Source organism: Rana temporaria, chromosome 4, assembly GCF_905171775.1.
Source record: "Rana temporaria chromosome 4, aRanTem1.1, whole genome shotgun sequence".
Lineage (NCBI taxonomy): Eukaryota > Metazoa > Chordata > Amphibia > Anura > Ranidae > Rana > Rana temporaria.
Genome location: NC_053492.1, coordinates 454,397,493 through 454,417,974, shown reverse-complemented (window position 1 = coordinate 454,417,974; position 20,482 = coordinate 454,397,493). Strand labels below are relative to the sequence as shown.

The window sequence follows — 20,482 nt, the reverse complement described above, 5'->3', positions numbered from 1 at the left end:
GCAAGACAAAGGCATAATGAGCAAATAACATAGCCTACTAGCTCATTATCTATTACTTACCTTACATCGAACCCTCTGCAACGGTCCTCGTCCCCCCCTCCAGCGGCGCCATCTCTCCCGGGGGTTACTTCCGGGTATCGTGGCTCCAGCGCTGTGATTGGCATGCGCCTTGCTTTGGGCACTGGTAAACAGTCATGTTGGAGCAGGAAGGGGCCATCCCCAAATTGTTCCCACAAAGTTGGGAGCATGAAAATGTCCAAAATGTCTTGGTGTGCTGATGCCTTAAGAGTTCCCTTCACTGGAACTAAGGGGCCAAGTCCAACCCCTGAAAAACAACCCCACATCATAATCCCCCCTCCACCAAATGATTTGGACCGGTACACAAAGCAAGGTCCATAAAGACATGGAGAAGCAAGTTTGGAGTGAAGGAACTTGACAGAACTCCTTTGGGATGAATTAGAGCGGAGACTGTGAGTCAGGCCTTCACAAATGCTCTTCTGGAAGAATGGTCAAACATTCCCATAGACACACTCCTAAACATTGTGGACAGCCTTCCCAGAAGAGTTGAAACTGTTAAAGCTGCAAAAGGTTGGCCAACTCAATACTGAACCCTATGGACTAAGTCTGGGGTGCCATTAAAGTTCATGCATGTGTAAAGGCAGGCGTCCCAATACTTTTGACAATATAGTGTATGTGCAGTGTATGGGTGTTAAAGCTCACCCTCTTTGTCGCTGCATGTATGTATTACATAGGCAATAAGAGATTAAGCTATTAGGACAGTAGTCTTCTTAAATGTTTATTAGTAAATATTGTGGTCCTGAAAATTAAAGTAAAGTTCTGGCTTGCCCTTGGCGAATTGATATAAAAGCTGGCCTCTACTTTTATATCAATTCGCCAAGGGCAAGCCAGAACTTTACTTTAATTTTCAGGACCACAACTTTACTTGTCAAGTGCAACACAGGCGAAGATTGAGTAAATAGTCATCTCACTGTCCCTGGCCCCTGCTACTGAATTGACGGGACCCAGGGAACTTTTATTTAATTGCTGGGAGTCCATGGTTTACTGTGCTTGTGCCCAAAGCCCTTGCTGCTGAACTAGTGGGGCATTTGCCCAAAGCCCTTGCTGCTGAACTAGTGGGGCATGGGGAACTTTTATTTAATTGCTGGGTGCCACTGGCCAAAGGGATTACTGTGTATGTTCCCAAAGGTATTTAACGCACAACGATATACGTTGGCACAATGGCATGGCTGTGCAAATGGGCGTACAGGTACATGGGCGCACGCGTGCCTGCCGCGTACTCCGGGACCGTGGAACCTGCGGACTCAATGTCCACCAGTGTCCCACGATCGTGTCACAGAGAGGCAGAACGGGGGGATGCAAACGTGGGTGTAAACAAGGAATTTCCCAGCCCCCACACAGTTAGAATCACTCCCTAGGACACACTTAACCCCTTCATTGCCACCTAGTGGTTAACCCCTTCCCTGCCAGTGTCATTTACACAGTAATCAGTAAATTTTTATAGCACAGATCGCTGTATAAATGACAATGGTCCCAAAATAGCGTCAAAAGTGTCCGATGTGTCCGCCATAATGTTGCAGTCACGATAAAACTATCCCCTATTTTGTAGATGCTATAACTTTTGCGCTAACCAATCAATAAACGCTTATTGTGATTTTTTTTTACCAAAAATATGTAGAAGAATACGTATCGGCCTAACTTGAGGAATTTTTTTTTGGGGGGGGATTGTTTGAGGATATTTATTATAGCAAAAAGTAAAAAATATTGCATTTTTTTTCAAAATTTTCACTCTGCTTTTGTTTATAGCGCAAAATATAAAAAACGCAGAGGTGATCAAATGCCACCAAAAGAAAGCTCTATTTGTGGGAAAAAAATGACGTCAATTTTGTTTGGGTACAACATTGCAATACCACGCAATAGTCAGTTAAATTGACGCAGTGCCGTGTAGGTAAAAATGGCTCGGTCATTGGGCAGCCAAATCCTCCAAGGCTGAAGTGGTTAAAGAGTCCCCTCTCTGTCCCCAGGCTCCATGCTGAACTAATGGGACCCAGGCCCCGTACAGGAGGGCTGGCTCTACCCCTATTGGTGGCCCTGATTGTGTGCTATCACATGTTTAGGTCTATATAATAAACATATATGTTAAAGGGACCTCTGTGCCAGGGCTGTCTTAATAGCATCATGGGCCCCTGGGCAAAGTAATTCTCTGGGGCCCCTACAATGATGACAGTGCAGGTAAACAGACATTAGACATGTGCACAACAAAAAATTTCGTATTTTTTTGTTCCGTTTCGTCTTGTTCTGTAGATTCGTAAAGATTCGTAATTTCGTAAGACGCAAGTTTTCCAATTCGGACCCATTCGTATTTCGTAAGACGCAAGTTTTCCTATTCGGACCCGTTCGTATTTCGTAAGACGCAAGTTTTCCTATTCGGACCCGTTTGTATTTTCGTAACAGTTTTATTTTAGTTTATACTGAATGATTCGTAATTCTGTCTAAATTATTTTCGTTGATTTGAAATTCGTAATTTTGTTAGATAATAATTTTCGTTTAATGGATTCGTAATTTTGTACTTTTGTAAATACATAGCAACACGCGGCTAATCCATATTAAGATATACTTTCTCTTAAGCCCCGTACACACGGTCTGACTTTTTGCCAACAAACGTCAAAATGAGCGTTTTTCAAAAAATCCGACCGTGTGTACGCTCTATCGGACAAACTTTTTTGGTTTCAAAAGTCCGGCCAACTCCCTTCAGGCAAAAATCCACGGAAAAGTTTGTTTGAAGTTCGGTCGTGTGTGAGAGGCTTTACACTGTACAATGTGACTCAGCACAAAAGAGATAAGCTGATTGGCTAAGATATTAAGTAAGATACATCACTCACTAACTACACTGCCCATTCAAAAGAACGATACAAATTTACGATACAAATTTACGAACAGACAAAGAAACGGATTTACAAAACACACAAATGAAAATACGAACATACGAATGAAAATACGAACAGACAAATAGCTAGATTCACATAGAGTTAGGCCGGCTTATCAGTAGATACGCCAACCTAACTCAGAATCTGCGCCGACCTATGTTTAAGTGTATGCTCAAACAGAGATACGCTTAAACATATCTAAGATACGACGGCTTGCGCCGTCCTATCTTAGGTTGCAATATTGAGGCTAGCCGCTAGGTGGCGCTTCCATTGCGGTCGGCGTAGAATATGTAAATCAGTAGATACGCCTATTCACGAACGTACGCCCTGCCGCCGCAGTACATTTACGCCGTTTACGTAAGAGATAGGCCGCTTAAAGTTAAAGCTGCCCCCTAGGTGGCGTAGCCAATGTTAAAGTATGGGCGCCGTTCCCGCTTCGAAATTCGAAAATTTTACGTCGTTTGCGTAAGTCGTCCGTGAATAGGGATTTACGTCATTTACGTCCACGTCAAAATCAATAGGCCCGTGTGGCGGACTTAGCCGCAATGCACACTGGGAAATGTAGGCGCCCGGCGCATGCACAGTTAAAAAAAACGTCAAACACGTCAGGTCAAGCCTCATTATCATAAAACACGCCCCCTCAGACAAATTTGAATTAGGCGCCCTTGCGCCCGTCCGCTTTAGGCTACGCCGCCGTAACTTAGCAGGCAAGTACTTTGAGAATCAAGTACTTGCCTCGCTAACTTACGTCGGCGTAGCCTAAACACGCTAAGCTACGCCGCCGCAAAGTTGCGGCCATCTCTCTGAATCTGGCTATATGTAGGTAGCCTGCCTCCCCTGTGTATCTATCACTCTCAGTGCCATCATGGGGCCCCAAATTTCGGGACAGCGTGGGCTCAAGGACCAGCTGCTTTGGGGAAAGTGCAGGGCCCCCCATGAAGCTGGGGCCCCTGGGCAGTGCTCAGGTGTGCCCTCATATTAAGACAGTCCTGCTCTGTGCTATGTAAACTTATAAATGCCTTCTTTTTTCGTCCTAATATTGTTTAATAGTGTTCCTTCCAAGATTGACATCCAGTGCTGTAATGAGAAAGGCTTGACACGTTGGTGACAGCAGTATGAAATTAGCAATCGATCTGCTGGCAGTTTTATTGGTTATTAATACAGTAATATCATAAAAGCACAAGGTCTTGAATGACCTCTCCTGTTTGATTAACAGGACGCTCGCCCCCCAATCCACATTCAGGAACTGCCTCGGAACTCAACCTGGAGACCTTCTCTTATTTAATTAGGATAGCGGCTTTAACATTTGCTTCTCCTGCTCCAGTGTGCCAGATGACCTGTTGGGGCGGTCGGCGCATTTAATCACGTAGCGTGTTCTTTAGCTGACATCTTAAGGCTAGAATTATAGAACTGTATCTCGGCCTGTAAATTAATCACCTAAATTGCAAGTCGTTTATTCATAAGAAACATCCCAAAAGATTTAAAGCCCTCGTGTTGTTCTGCACGTTCATGTTCTTCTGCAGTAATAGCCAATTATTTTTTAAATCTATTGAACATGCTTAATAAAAAAAACTAACATAAAAGTCATGCAAGCACACTTTACATATTTATTGGACTCATTTCTATGGTAAACAGGTACTTGAATAAATAAGACCATTGCTGGATTTGTTATTGTTACACATACCGAGAAAATGTGGAATGGCATGACTGAGTATAAAGCACATTTTGTGTATTTATTTCTAGTCTGATAATAGATAAGTACAGACTGGGCTCACATTTCCAAACCAATATAGGTTAATGGGTAAGTCCACCTAAAAGTGGAACTTCATGGGTAAGATATGGCCGACGTGCACTTTTTGGCTTTTTTGTTACCCAGGCGTAAACAAACTGAAAAAACAAAACATCAATTGCACCTACTGTGCCATCAAACGTAGATACTGTGCCCATCAATTGCCGCCACTGTGCCCATCAATTGCCGCCACTGTGCCCATCAAAAACAGCCACTGTGCCCATCAAACACAACCACTGTGCGATCAAATGCAGCCACTGTGCCTTCCAACGCAACCACTGTGCCCATCAAACGCAGCCACTGTGCCCATCAAACGCAGCCACTGTGCCATCAACCGCTGCCACTGTGCCATCAAACGCAGCCACGGTGCCCATCAAACGCAGCCACTGTGCCCATAAAAAGCTGCCACTGTGCCCATCAAACGCAGCCACTGTGCCATCAAACGCTGCCACTGTGCCATCAAACGCAGCCATGGTGCCCATCAAATGCTGCCACTGTGCCCATCAAATGCTGCCACTGTGCCCATCAAATGCTGCCACTGTGCCATCAAATGCAGCCACTGTGTCCATTAAATGCAGCCACTGTGCCATCAAACGCTGCCACTGTGCCAAACGCAGCCATGGTGCCCATCAAATGCAGCCACTGTGCCCATAAAAAGCTGCCACTGTGCCTTTCAAATGCAGCCACTGTGCCCATCAAATGCAGCCACTGTGCCATCAAACGCTGCCACTGTGCCATCAAATGCAGCCATGGTGCCCATCAAATGCAGCCACTGTGCCCATCAAAAGCTGCCACTATGCCCATCAAATGCTGCCACTGTGCCATCAAATGCAGCCACTGTGCCCATCAAACGCAGCCACTGTGCCAATCAAACGCAGCCACTGTGCCCATCAATTGCTGACACTGTGCCCATCAATTGCCGCTACTGTGTCCCATTAGATGCTGCTAGTGTGCCCATCAATTGCTGCTACTGTGCCCCATCAGATGCTGCCAGTGTGTCCCATTAGATGCTGCCAGTGTGCCCCATCAGATGCTGCCCGGCACTTACCTGTCTCACGGCAGTCTCCTGCACGTCCTCCATGTCTTCTTCCGTCCTCTCTCAGGCATCCAATCACAGCGCCTGACATTTCTGCCAATCAGATGACCGGTAACAGAGAGGCGGATTCAGTGTTATCAAAACAAATTCCTTCGCTTTGCTAACACACAGCTAAGTGAACAGTGAACGCCCAGCATGGCGCCTACGCCTACGGCTCCAATCGGGCGCTTCCAAAAAACACGAAAAAGGGACTGGACACCTGAATAGGGGGTGTCAGCAGCGACCATAGATAGATTCATGCAATCCATGAATCTATCTATGGCAATAGAGCGGTGCAGGAGAGAGGGGGTGGCACTCCTGCGCCCTTTATGGATGCACCACCGTTGGTTTTAGTGTTCCCTCTTCTCTTGTTGCATTCAGTGTTAATTTCGTCAACAAAAACATTTTATTCATAATTTTCGTCAACAGCTTGTTTCCAGTGACGAAACCTAAAAAAAAAAAATTACCCCACATTTTCGTCAATTGATATAAAATGCGACGAAACTTAATTGCCATTTTCGTCAATGAACGAATATGTGAGAGAGGGACATTTACTCACGTGAACTTCCAGTTTCCTCAGAGCTACAGTTGTGGCCAAAAATATTGGCACCCCTGCATTTCTGTCAGATAATGTACCACCAGAAAATTGTTGCAAATTACACATTTTAGGTATTCTCATGTTTAATTTGTTTGTTTGCATTGGTAAGACACAAAAAAGTGGAGAAACAGAAAGCCAAAGCTGACACATTCCATGGAAAACTCACAAAATGGACTGGACAAAATGATTGGCACCTTGAATTTAATATTTGGTAGCACACCCCTTGGAAAAAAAATTACTGAAATCAGTTACTTCCTGTAAATATCAATACGTTTCTTACACCTCCCTACTGGAATTTGTAGAAAATGTAGGCATAGGACATACCCTGCCACGCCCTTCTTAAAGCGGAGTTCCGGCCACAATTTCACTTTTTAAATATAAATACCCCTGTAATACACAAGCTTAATGTATTCTAGTAAAGTTAGTCTGTAAACTAAGGTCCGTTTTGTTAGGTTGTTACAGCATTTAGACACTTTATAAAATAGAAATTGACTGGGGCCATCTTAAGTGTGGGCATCATGAAGCCAGACTGTATGACTTCCTGGATTTCAGCCTTGCAGATCTCGCATGTGCTCAGTGCTGCACAAGCAGTGTAATAGGTTTCAGATCAGGTTTCAGCACCTGTACTGTCCAAGTCACATGATTCTTCGAGACTGGGGAGTGCACAGACCCACTACATTCCCAGGAGTCTGTGCGGTGTAGGTTAGGAAGCTTAAGCACCTAGGTGCAGGAAGAGGGAAGATTAACTATTCTGCCTAGCAACAACACTTTGAAGGCATCTAAAAAAAAAAAAAAAAAATCTTAAAGGACTAATGACATTTTTTTAAAACTACTGATGTAATGTTATATTTATGGGTGGAACTCCACTTTAAAGGATAATTATACAAAAAAATTATTAGTTAAACCCACATTTTTTTATACAACTATATAGATCAGACCAAAATGAGGAACAAATGAGGAGGAAAGAGGGACAGAGGTACTTTGTTCCAAATCAGGGACAGTTGGGAGCTATGGCTTAATGAATGTGGTGAATAAGCACTTGGCATAGAATAACCAATGACATACAAGGCATATTTAAAAATTATATATTTTTGTTTGCACTTGATTGAATGATGGAAGTCAGCAGAGCTTCACCTTGCTCACTAAGCTAGGGGAAAATTCCCCTGCAAAGTGAACAGCCTATTTGCAGGGCTGGGACAAGGGGTGGGCAGAAAGGATGGCTGCTCTGGGCACAGAATGTATTATATGGATGAGGTTGTCGCAAGTTTCTTCTACTACAAGGCTGACAGGAGTAGGGACAGCAGCATCACTACTTTTGTCAGCCCAGCATTGGAAGCGGCAAGGTGAGGAGGAAAGAGCCAGGAGGAGGAGCAGGACGTGCTCTCTCTCCCTCTCTTCCTCATAAACTTACATATAATGAAGTGGGGAGGGGGTAGGGTGACCACGTGTCCCGGATTGCCCGGGACAGTCCCGCATTTTGCAGGTCTGTCCCGGGCACCTTCATTCCAGGACAATACAGTGCCCCAGAATAAAACTGACACAGCCACCTCCCAAGCCAAACTAATGACCCAAAAAAGGCCGCCACATCACCGCTTTACTCACTGACAGTACTTGTCCTGGCCGGGAATGCCTGGAGGAGCACAGTCCCCGCCCCCTGCTTGTGATCTGAGAAATCATAAATCCCGCCTCTTGTGTCCAATCACTGTGCTGTGATTCGTTACAGCACAAGCTGATTTTTGGGAAGGGGGGTGTCCCTGAATGGTAGTTTGGAAATGTGATCACCCTAGGAGGGGGGCGCAATTTGGCATCTTTGCCCTGGGCACTGGATGATCTTGTCCCGTAACGTGCTGCCTTTAGTAAGCCCTTAATAATCATAGTTAATTTAGGGCAAGGTGTAAGTAACGTATATAATAATGTTATTTTTATATCTATATCTGTTTAAATCTAGGAGCATCTGCAACACAGGGATTCGTGAGTTTCCAGATGTCACAAAAATCTTCTCAATACAGTTGCATTTTAATCTGTGAGTAAAACTTTTATGGCTCTATTAAAAAAATGTTGTTGTAGCCAATATGTGCCTGATCCTTGAGTCAGTTTAAAGCGGGAGTTCACCCGTACATAACACTTTTTCCCCTTAGATGGATGCTCGTTTTGTCTAGGGGAATCGGCTAGTTGTTTTAAAATATGAGCTGTACTTACCGTTTACGAGATGCATCTTCTCCGCTGCTTCCGGGTATGGGCTGCGGGACTGGGCGTTCCTATTTTGATTGACAGTCTTCCGAGAGCCTTCCGACGGTCACATCCATCGCGTCGCGATTTTACGAAAGAAGCCGAACGTCGGTGCGCAGGCGCAGTATAGAGCCGCACCAACGTTCAGCTTCTTTCGGCTACTAGTGACGCGATGGATGCGACCGTCGGAAGCCTCTCGGAAGACTGTCAATCAAGAAGGAACGCCCGCTCCCGAAGACCCATACCCGGAAGCGACGGAAGAAGATGCATCTCGAAAACGGTAAGTACGGCTCATATTTTAAAACAACTGGCCGATTCCCCTTCACAAAACGAGCATCAATCTAAGGGGATTCTTTGAAAAAAATGTTGTATGGGTGAACTCCCGCTTTAAGCATTAGAGAATGTGAAGCATTCTCTGATAAGATGACCACCACCCCGCCCATCCACCTTGTCCAATCAGAGAACACTTTGCATTTATTAAACGGTTGTATGTCCGACCAAAAAAAAAACAAAAACTGTAAGGCAAAGGCAAAATGAGCTACTATGCATCGCATACTAGCTTGTTATGAAAAACGTATCTTAGAACGAAGCCCCCGTATTCTCCTGGTCACCGTTGAGGGAGCGGACATGGTCCCTCTGCGTTTCTTTCGGGTTTGCTGGTCCGGCGCTGTGAAGGGTCGGAGCTGCGATGGCGTCACTCCCTCGCATTTTGCGGGAGTCCTCCGTTCCGGCAAGGAGCTCTGATTTTCCGTCAGCTCCCACTGGACCTTCAGAGCGCATGCAATGCTGATGTCAGGTGACATACAGGTTTAGGAGATATTCATTTTACCAACAGGTAAGCCTTATTATGAGCTTACCTGTAGGTAAAATTCGCAAAGAGGGGTATACAACCACTTTAAGAAAATGCAAAGCTATGTCTGAATGGCACCCATATTGAGTGGACAACCTCCTGTGTTTACAATGCAGCAAGGCAGTCACTAGGTGTGGGACCAGGATGCTAGTGGAGATCACTGGAGTAACATAGGTAGATTCACAGAGAAATGCTTAAACTTGCGGCGGCGTAGCTTAGCCTGTTTAGGCTACGCCGCCGTAAGTTAGCTAGGCAAGTACATGATTCTCAATGTACTTGCCTGCTAATATACGGCAGCGTAGCCTAAAGCGGGCAGGCGTAAAGGCGCCGAATTCAAATGTGTTGGAGGGGGGCGTGTTTTATGGTAATGAGGCTTGACCTCACGTTTTTTACGTTCTTGCTAAATGCGCATGCGCCGGGCGCCTACATTTCCCAGTGTGCATTGCGGCTAAGTACGCCGTACGGGCCTATTGATTTCGACATGGATGTAAACGACGTAAATCCCGATTCACGGACGACTTACGCAAACGACGTAAAAATTTCGAATTTCAACGTGGGAACGGCGGCCATACTTGACATTACTATTCCAACTAGGGCTAAGCTCTAACTTTACGTGGCCTATCTCTTACGTAAACGGCGTAAAAGTACTGCGTCGGCCGGGCGTACATTCGTGAATCGGCGTATATACTCATTTACATATTCTACGCCGACCGCAATGGAAGCGCCACCTAGCGGCCATCCAAAATATTGCAATCTAAGATAGGATCGTATCTTAGATATGTTTAACCACTTCCCGCCCGGCCTATGGCCGATTTACGTCCGGGAAGTGGTTATGAAATCCTGACAGGACGTTCTAGAACGTCCTGCAGGATTTCATGCCGCGCGCGCCCGTGGGGGCGCGCATCGCGGCGATCGGTGATGCGGGGTGTCAGTCTGACACCCTGCATCTCCGATCTCGGTAAAGAGCCTCCGGCGGAGACTCTTTACCACGTGATCAGCCGTGTCCAACCACGGCTGATCACGATGTAAACAGGAAGAGCCGTCGATGGCTCTTCCTCACTCGCGTCTGACAGACGCGAGTAGAGGATAGCCGATCGGCGGCTCTCCTGACAGGGGGGGTTAGCGCTGATTGTTTATCAGCGCAGCCCCCCCTCGGATCGCCACACTGGACCACCAGGGATGCCCACCCTGGAGCACCAGGGTGGGCAAAAAAAAAAAAATGGCAAAAAAAAAAAAAAAAAAAAGTCAAAAAAATAAATAAAAAAAAAAGCATAAAGAAAAAAGATGCCAGTCAGTGCCCACAAATGGGCACTGACTGGCAACCTGGCAAAAATAAGTGCTGCCACCCCAGTGTCCATCAGCGCCACCCCAGTGTCCATCAGCGCCACCCCAGTGTCCATCAGTGCCACCCCACAGTGCCCATCCATGCCCAGTGCCCACCTATCAGTGCCCATCTGTGCCACCCATAAGTATCCATCAGTGCCGCCCATCTGTGCCGCTTATGAGTGCCCATCTGTGCCGCCCATGAGTGCCCAGTGCCGCCTATGTGTGCCCATCAGTGCCGCCTATGTGTGCCCATCAGTGCCGCCTATGTGTGCCCATCAGTGCCGCCTATGTGTGCCCATCAGTGCCGCCTATGTGTGCCCATCAGTGTCGCATACCAGCGCCGCCAATCAGTGCCACCTCATCTGTGCCCGTCAGTACTACCTCATCGATGTCCATCAGTGCCATCTCATCGGTGCCCATTAGTGCCGCCATATCAGTGCCCGTAATTGAAAGAGAAAACTTATTTACAAAAAAATTAACAGAAAAAAATAAAAACGTAATTTTTTTTCCAAATTTTCAGCCTTTTTTTAGTTGTTGCGCAAAAAAAAAATCGCAGAGGTGATCGAATACCACCAAAAGAAAGCTCTATTTGTGGGGGAAAAAGGACGCCAATTTTGTTTGGGTACAGTGTAGCATGACCGCGCAATTGCCATTCAAAGTGCGACAGTGCTGAAAGCTGAAAATTGGCTTGGGCGGGAAGCTGCGTAAGTACCTGGTATGGAAGTGGTTAAGCATATCTCTGTTTGAGCATACGCTTAAACATCTGAATCTACCTTACAGTGTCTACTATAGTGATTTTTGGGTTCTGGAGCAATGGTCTCCAAACTGTGGCCCAGGGGCCAGAAGCGGCCCTTTACTTACTTTTATCCAGCCCTTGGGGCACTATTTCATCCACTGACATCAACAATGGGGCATTACCCTCCCCCTCCCCACTGACCCCAATGAAGGGGGACAATTCTTTCCCAATGATACCAAAGATGGGGCATTGTATTTTTCCACTGACATCGGGAACCTTTCCTATTACCAATTGCTGTAGTCTGGCCCCCAATTAGTCTTATGGACCTTTGTTTAGAAAGTTTGGAGATATCTGTTCTAGCGTTATCCCACAGGCATGGTATATACACATATAGAAGTTCACCACCACCTGTGTGTGGATTGCCCGCTCACCTTCCAAGCAAAGCAAATAAATGTCACTTTTCAACTAACCAGGTTACGATCAGATCTGACTTCAGAGGATGACCTCTAATGAATTATTGACTTCTCCGTGTATAGTGGTTCTCAAATAAAAAGGATAAGTATAATCGCGCAAGATTGCCAGATCATCATTGACTTATATAATAGATTAATGCACTCACAAAAGTTGAAAGGTGTAAACACTTAGTAGCGATCAGGCTCATGGACAGCTTACTCCTCCTCACTGCACCTCCCGTGTAACAGAACACCGGAGTGATGTCACTGGCTCCTCCCAACACGTTGCGTCACAGGTCATGTGACTTTCTCAAGGGAAATGGTTAATTTCATCCGGTGCTCTGTTAGACGGGAGGTGCAGTGAGGAGGAGTAAGCTGTCCACAAGACTGATCATTACTTATGCCGCGTACACACGATCGGTCAAACCGATGAGAACGGTCTGATGGACCGTTTTCATCGGACCAAACCGATCGTGTGTGGGCCCCATCGGTTATTTATCCATAGGTTAAAAAAAGCAATCTTGTTTTAAATTTAACCAATGGATACTTAACCGATAGAACAAAACCGATCGTCTGTGGGCACGTCCATCGGTTAAAAATCCACGCATGCTCAGAATCAAGTCGACGCATGTCTGGAAGCATTGAACTTCGTTTTTTTCAGCACGTCGTTGTGTTTTACGTCATCGCGTTCTGACACGATTGTTTTTTTAATGAAAAGAGTACCGCTCCAAGCCCTGCGACCTATGCTGTGCTCCCGCCCTGTAGTACTGACAGGTGCAGACTCTGCGCTGATCCGTGGAAAAAAAAAATGCTCCTGTACTGCCGCACTCCGATAGGCGATTTATTTGAAACAAAATGAACAAAGGATAAAGTCCAAAGCTGTTTAACATCCAAAAGTTCATGCAACACTGCAATCAATGGTAGAAAGTGGACATAGGGGACAAAAAAGCTAACATGTTTCACATCATGGATAGATGCTTAGTCATAGCTTTTAACCGATGGTGTGTAGGCACGACTGACCATCAGTCAGCTTCATCGGTTAACTGATGAAAACAGTCCAACAGACCGTTCTCATCGGTTTGACCGATCGTGTGTACGCGGCAGAAGCGTTTACACCTTTTAACTTATGTGAGTGCATTAATCTATATATATAAAACTCAACGTGTGTATGTATGTATGTTCCAGCATCACGTCCAAACGGCTAAAGATATTAACATGAAACTTGGCACACATGTTACTTATATGTCAGCAACAAACATAGGATAGGTGGTTTAACCCTTACCCACCCCCATTTGCCATGGTCGGGGTTTTTCTTTAAAGTCCCATTCAACTCTATGGGAAATACATGTTACTTCATAACTTCCAAACGGCTGTAGATATTTCGATAACACTTGGTCACATGTTACTTATATGTCCACTTAAACTATAGGATAGTTAATTTATCCCTTAAAGCGGGAGTTCACCCATTTCTAAATTTTTTTTTTTTCTTCCCCTAGATTCCTGCTCGTTCGGTCTAGGGGAATCGGCTATTTGTATTAAAATAGGTGCAGTACTTACCCGTTTTCGAGCTGCATCTTCTTCCGTCGCTTCCGGGTATGGTCTTCGGGAGCGGGCGTTCCTTCTTGATTGACATTCTTCCGAGAGGCTTCCGACGGTCGCATCCATCGCGTCACTCGTAGCCGAAAGAAGCCGAACGTCGGTGCGGCTCTATACTGCGCCTGCGCACCGACGTTCGGCTTCTTTCGGAAAATCGTGACGCGATGGATGCGACCGTCGGAAGCCTCTCGGAAACCTGTCAATCAAGAAGGAACGCCCATTCCCGAAGCCCATACCCGGAAGCGACGGAGAGGATGCGTCTCGTAAACGGGTAAGTACTGCACATATTTTAAAATAAATAGCCGATTCCCCTAGTAATAACGAGCAGGAATCTAAGGGGGAAAAGTGCCCTCTAAGGGTGAACCCCCGCTTTAACTACCCCCATTTGTGAGGGTCGGGGTTTTTGTTTAAAGTCCCATGCAAATCAATGGGAAATGTATGTTCCCACATAACTTCTGTACGCCTGGAGATATTTCAATAATACCTGGTACACATATTACTTATATGCCAAATAAAAATATATGACAGTTAAATTAACCCTTACCTACACCCTTATATAAAAGATGGGTATATTTATATTACTATGATTTTCCTCCCCAAAAGGTTAAGATAGGAAGACCGGGCAACGCCGGGTATTCAGCTAGTCTATTATATAAGTCAATGATGATCTGGCAATCTTGCGCGATTATACTCATCCTTTTTATTTGAGAACTACTATACACTGAGAAGTCAAGAATTCACTAGAGGTCATCCTCTGAAGTCAGATCTGAAGTTTTATTCAAATTTTTTTTCAAAATTTTTGATGTTTTTCCGATATGTATTGTAAAGGGCACTGTGCAATATTATTATTAGGTTGTTTTTAGCGCACTATTATCTCTATAGCAATATCAATTTGGTGTCAGATCACTGTTCAATGGTTGCAGCTGAATTCATTTAGTAATATTTTAATACATCCAGTTTTAATTATATCAGCGCTTAAGTTAATCACTTTATATGGTATATGTACAGTTACATTGGCCAAAGCTGGATCAATGTAACTATGTAAAATTATCTATACCTGGAATCTATCTTTAAGCACTTGACCTCCAGAAGATTTCCCCCCCCTTCATGACCAGGCCATTTTTTGGGATACGGCAATATGTTACTTTAAATTGCAATTGCGCGGTCGTGCAACGTTGCACATAAATTATATTTATGTAATTTTTCCCCACAAATAGAGCTTTATTTTGGTGGTATTTGATCACCTCTGCGTTTTTATTTTTTGCGCTATAAACAAAAAAAGAGCGATAATTTTGAAAAAAAAACCCACTATGGGGCAGATCCACAGAGAGAGTACGCCGGCGTATCTACTGATACGGCGGCGTACTTTCAAATTTCCCGCGTCGTATCTTTAGTTTGAATCCTCAAACCAAGATACGACGGCATCTGGGTTTTGATCCGACAGGCGTACGGCTTCGTACGCCTTCGTACGCCTTCGGATCGTAGATGCAATACTTCGGCGTCCGCTGGGTGGAGTTCGCGTCGTTTTCCGCGTCGGGTATGTAAATTAGCTATTTCCGACAATCCACGAACGTCGCATTCTCTTACGTCGTCTCTAGTCGGCTTTTTCTGGCGTATAGTTAAAACTGCTTTTTTGCGGCATATAGTTAGATTTGCCATGTTAAGTATGTATAGCCGTCGTTCCCGCGTCGAAATTTGAATTTTTTTTTTTTTGCGTAAGTCGTCCGTGAATCGGGATGGACGTAATTCACGTCTAAGTTTAAAAAATGACGTCCTTGCGACGTCATTTAGCGCAATGCACGGCGGGAAATTTAGGGATGGCGCATGCGCAGTTCATTCGGCGCGGGGACGCGCTTCATTTAAATGAAACACGCCCCCTACTCGCCGATTTGAATTAGGCGCCCTTACGCCGCAAGAGATACACTATGCCACCGTAACTTACGGCGCAAATTCTTTGTGGATTCGAAGTTTAAAAAAGTAAGTTACACCGGCGTAGCGTATCTCCAATACGCTGCGCCCGTGCAGATCTCTGTGGATCTGCCCCTATTACTTTCTGCTATAAAATACTCTATATCCAATGAATTTTTTGTAAAATAAAAAAAAGTCCAAATAAGCGTATATATTAGAAACAAATTGTTACCCCAGCTCCACTGCTAAGATAAAAGTACACAAACTGTGATCCGGTGCTCTAGCCAGGGCGTTCAGGCCCCACAGATATGATACTTAAATCAGGAAGGCAAGCAATTGCTTTGATGAAAGCTTCTTAGCCGAAATTCACCAGCGTATAGCCTGTACCCGTGCACCCAGTCCACAAACTATGATATACTGTATATATAAAATTGTATTTATTTTTATTTTTTTTCATACTAGTAATGGCGGCGATCATCGACTGCAATATTGTGGCGATCAGTCTGACACTAACTGACACTTTTGACACTTTGTCGGAACCAGTGACACTAATACGTTGATCAGTGATAAAAATATTTACTGTCACTGTACTTATGACACTGGCTGGAAAGGGGTTAAACATCTAGGATGATCAAAGGGTTAAATGTGTGCCTAGCCAGTGTTTTTGTGTAAACTGTAAGGTGCTTTCACTTAGGAATGTGCTAGGTTTTATTCCCTGTGTTGCAGGTAATGAAAAGCCATAACATCCCCGCTGTCAGGATGGAGCTCTGCATTGTTTACATATCAGAGCTCAGTCCAGCCTCTCTCCTCGACAATCAGTGGGTGCCGGTGGACATCCATTGCCCGGCACCCGCTGATCAGCTTCTCTTGTGACCAATCACAGCAGAAGTGGCACGCCCCCCTATGGGAAAGTGCAGAATCACGTATATATACGGGTGTGGGGTTGCCACATCATCCCTTTAATCCAGGACACATATTAATTTCACAGGTTTTGTGGCTGATTAAGGTAAGGTGACCAGATTTTTAAAATGAAATCCGGGGATTTTTTTTTTTTACTAGTAATGGTGGCAATTAGCGACTCTCTGCCCATTCCTACCGCCGCCCGCCTCACAGCCTATCAAGTCTCACTCTCCAGGCCCCGGCTACTACTGGGTGGGGAGCGGAGGAAGATCACTCTGCAGGGAAGACAAGGAGATAAGCAGGCAGGCGGCTGGCCAGGACTTGAGCCAAGGCAGAAGAAGCTGAGTGAAGCTGAATGGGCATTCACCCGAAACTGAAGAAATATTCCCTCCCCTCCGACAGGGCACATGATCATCAGAGAGGGGCACAGATAGTGAAAAAATACACCCTCCTAAGCTAGTAGGAGCGGCGGAGTGGAGGTGTGGAATTCAGATTTTTTTTTTTTTAATTCTGCACTGACTGTCTTTGAAATTGCCCCAGCCCCTGTTCAATTCCAATCCGGGGACAAAAACGGGGACAGACTTGGTCCGGGACAGTGTCCTCAATCCGGGGACTGTCCCCTGAAACCGGGGATGTCTGGTCACCCTATATTAAGGTGATAATTAAACTCACTTGGTGCCTTATCTGAATTAAATTAGCCTCAGAACCTGTGTATTTCATATGTGTCCTGGATTAAGAGGGATGAGGTGGCAACCCTAACGGGTGGTAGTGATGTGGAAGTTTAGTCAGAAAATTAAGTCCTGCTAGATCACTTAATGCTCGGCTCTCTTGCAGGTATAGCTTTGTGAAACATTAAAAATAAGTGCCTATACTGAGCACATGCTCAGTTGCTCTCCATTTTTGGCATTGTGCTGATCTGCTGACAGCCTAAAGATTTACTGCTGTTCAGGAGCTCTGGTCTTCAGCAAAATGGCAGCTTCCAGCAAGTAGAAACAGGAGTAATGCTTGAGGGAATTTACAGAACACATTAATTTAAGTAGCACAATTATTAATCTGGAATGTATGGGCCTGATCGACAAAAACCGGCCGTAACTTAACTTTTGCCATTTAAGTTACACCGCCGCAAAATCTCTACCTAAGTGCCCGATCCACAAAGCACTTACCTAGAAATTTTCAGCGGTGTAACTTAAATCCGTCCGGCGCAAGGCGTGCCTAATCTAATGGGGCGAGTCCCATTTAAATTAGGCGTGCTCCCGCGCCGGACGTACTTCGCATGCTCCCAACGTTATTTTCCCGATGTACTTTGCGCGGGTTTACGTTGCGCCGGGTTTTGAGAATCACGACGGGCGTAAAAAAAAAAAAAGATTTGCGGCGGGAAAAAAAAAATAAAAAAAAAAATGACAGCGACGCGGGATAGAAGGGTATACTTTTACAAGGTGTAAACAGTTTACACTTTGTAAAAGCAGCCCTAATTTTGCGACGGCAAACTAATACTCACGGAGAAAAAACTAAGCATAAAAGCTTCGTGGATCTCCGTAAGTGCTAATTTGCATACCCGACACTGGATTTCGACACAAAATGCCCCCAGCGGCGGCCGCGGTACTGCATCCTAAGATCCGACAGTGTAAGTCCCTTACACATGTCGGATCTTCTCCCTATCTTTTGGAAACTGATTCTGTGGATCAGTTCCATAGATAGAAACAGGGATACGCCGGCGTATCAGTAGATATGCCGGTGTATCCCTTTTGTGGATCAGGCCCTATGTTCTTTTGCCAAAGACCATTATATTTTTTTTTATCAAGTTGTTATGGGAAAAGTTGCACTTTAAATTTGAGGTTTCTATTAATGTGCAGCCAGAAATATCAGTCATCAGTGCAGCAAGTTTTCAATGGGCTGCATATCATTAAAAGTACAAAAAAAAAAGAATGCAGGTTCATTCTATAGTCGCAACAAGCATACAGTAGGATCAATTTATGAAGTTTAACACAAGGATCAATATCTTTAGTTCTGAACATATTGGGCTAGATTCAGATACAATGGTGTATATATCCGCCCGGCGTAACGTATCTCAGATACGTTACGCCGCCGTAATTTAGGGCGCAGGTTCTGTATTCAGAAACAACTTGCGCCCTTAGTTACGGCGGCATAACGTATGTGTGTCGGCGTAAGCCCGCCTAATTCAAATGTGGATGATGTGGGCGTGTTTTATGTATATTAACTGTGACCCCGCTTATTTGACGTTTTTTACGAATGGCGCATGCGCAGTTCGTGAAAAACTCCCAGTACACATGCTCGAAATTCCGCCGCAAATCGTCATTGCTTTCGACGTGAACGGAAATTACGTCCAGCCCTATTCGCGAACGACTTATGCAAACGACGTAAGATTTTCAAAACTCGACGCCGTAACGACGGCCATACGCCGAAAAAAGCCTAACGTAAACAACGTAAAAAAATGCGCCGGCCGGACGTACGTTTCTGAATCGGCGTATATACCTAATTAGCATATTCATCGCATAAATATACGGAAGCGCCACCTAGCGCCACCTAGAGTAAATATGCAGCCTAAGATACGACGGTGTAAGACACTTACGCTGGTCGGATCTTAGGGAAATCTATGCGTAACTGATTCTATGAATCAGGCTCATAGATATGACCCCGCACACTCAGAGATACGACGGCGTATCCGGAGATACGCCGTCGTATCTCCTTTCTGAATCTGGCCCATTGACTTTATGTCTATTTAGACTTAGCTGAAAATAACTCACTTTTTTGAATAAGAATCCTTATCCTGGTGTGCTAGCTTTGTGAATTGAGTCTACTGGCCCTTGTATAAGAAACTTATGCCGCGTACACACGACAAAATGCTATTTTTTAAATTGGTCATTAAAAACAATCGTGTGTGGGCTCCAGGGCATTTTTCTCGTCGTTAAAAATGGGCATTAAAATTTTTCGAACATGCTCTAATTTTTCGCGTTCTTTTTCACGTCGTGAAAAACGGTCGTGTGTAGGCTTTAACGATGGGAAAAAAACGTGCATGCTCAGAAGCAAGTTACGAGACGGGAGCGCTCGTTCTGGTAAAACTAGTGTTTGTAATGGAGATATCATATTCGTCACGCTGTAACAGACTAAAAAGCACGAAGACTGAAAAGCGCAAATCGTCTCTCACCAAACTTTTACTAACACAAAATTAGCAAAAGCAGCCCAAAGGGTGGCGCCATCCAAATGGAACACCTTTATAGTGCCGTTGTACGTGTTGTACGTCACCGCGCTTTCCTCGAGCATTTTTTTTTTATGATCGTGTGTATGCAAGGCAGGCTTGACAAGAATCACGTTGAGAAAAACTTTGTTTTTTTTCCATGACATTAGAAACGGTCGTGTGTACGCGGCATTAGACTTTTGGTCCACAGAAACCAATTGGATTTTAGCTAGAAAAAAAAATGGTTATAATGGTGTGGTTTGTATTTTTGTACATTTATTGGGCAACCTGACTTTCTCGACATTTACAATTTTGAATACATTTCTTTTTTCCAGGGAGATTTATGAGAACATGCATATAACTGTTATACCAGCCAATGCATTTCAGGAAATGAACAATGAATCTTTGATACTGTAAGTAAATGAAAAAAAAATCTTAATTAGGGTATGCATACACTGGTCACAGGGCCGCTCTTGCTCTGAGTTTGCATTGTGCTGCTATTTGGGCTCTGTAGCGGTAGATCACTTTAGAGAGCTGTATTGTGAACACAGGTTCGGTACACAATACAGCCATTTACCTGTGCTAATTGCATACAAACAGCGCATGCAGAGTTTTGGTGCCCTACAGTACTATGCCAGCAATCACATTACAGATTTATTACCCGTGACTCACTACAAATGTACCCGAATGCAAAGCAAACACCGCACACACACATAATATAGTTGTCAATATGCATTTACCAGTTTTGTTTTACATTGTGTCTATATGGTGTGCGCTATATACTTATGTAGGCAGTTTTTAAATGCCTCAACGGTGCTAGGATACAATATATCAAACAGAAAGCCAATAAAAGCACAAATAAAATATAACTTCAAGAATAAC

The 20,482-nt window shown here is 44.6% G+C and overlaps 1 protein-coding gene across 2 annotated transcripts in view; it reads left to right on the top strand.

Moving 5' to 3' along the window:
- Window positions 1-20,482, top strand: part of LHCGR (luteinizing hormone/choriogonadotropin receptor) — a 230,749-nt gene that overhangs the window by 123,547 nt on the left and 86,720 nt on the right. Inside the window, exons 5-6 of one of the 2 annotated variants that reach the window (XM_040351597.1) lie at window positions 8,356-8,430; window positions 19,936-20,013. In XM_040351597.1, coding sequence (XP_040207531.1) covers window positions 8,356-8,430; window positions 19,936-20,013 — 153 coding nt within the window. The remainder of the gene's footprint in view (window positions 1-8,355; window positions 8,431-19,935; window positions 20,014-20,482) is intronic. The other variant, XM_040351598.1, reaches the window with a different exon arrangement.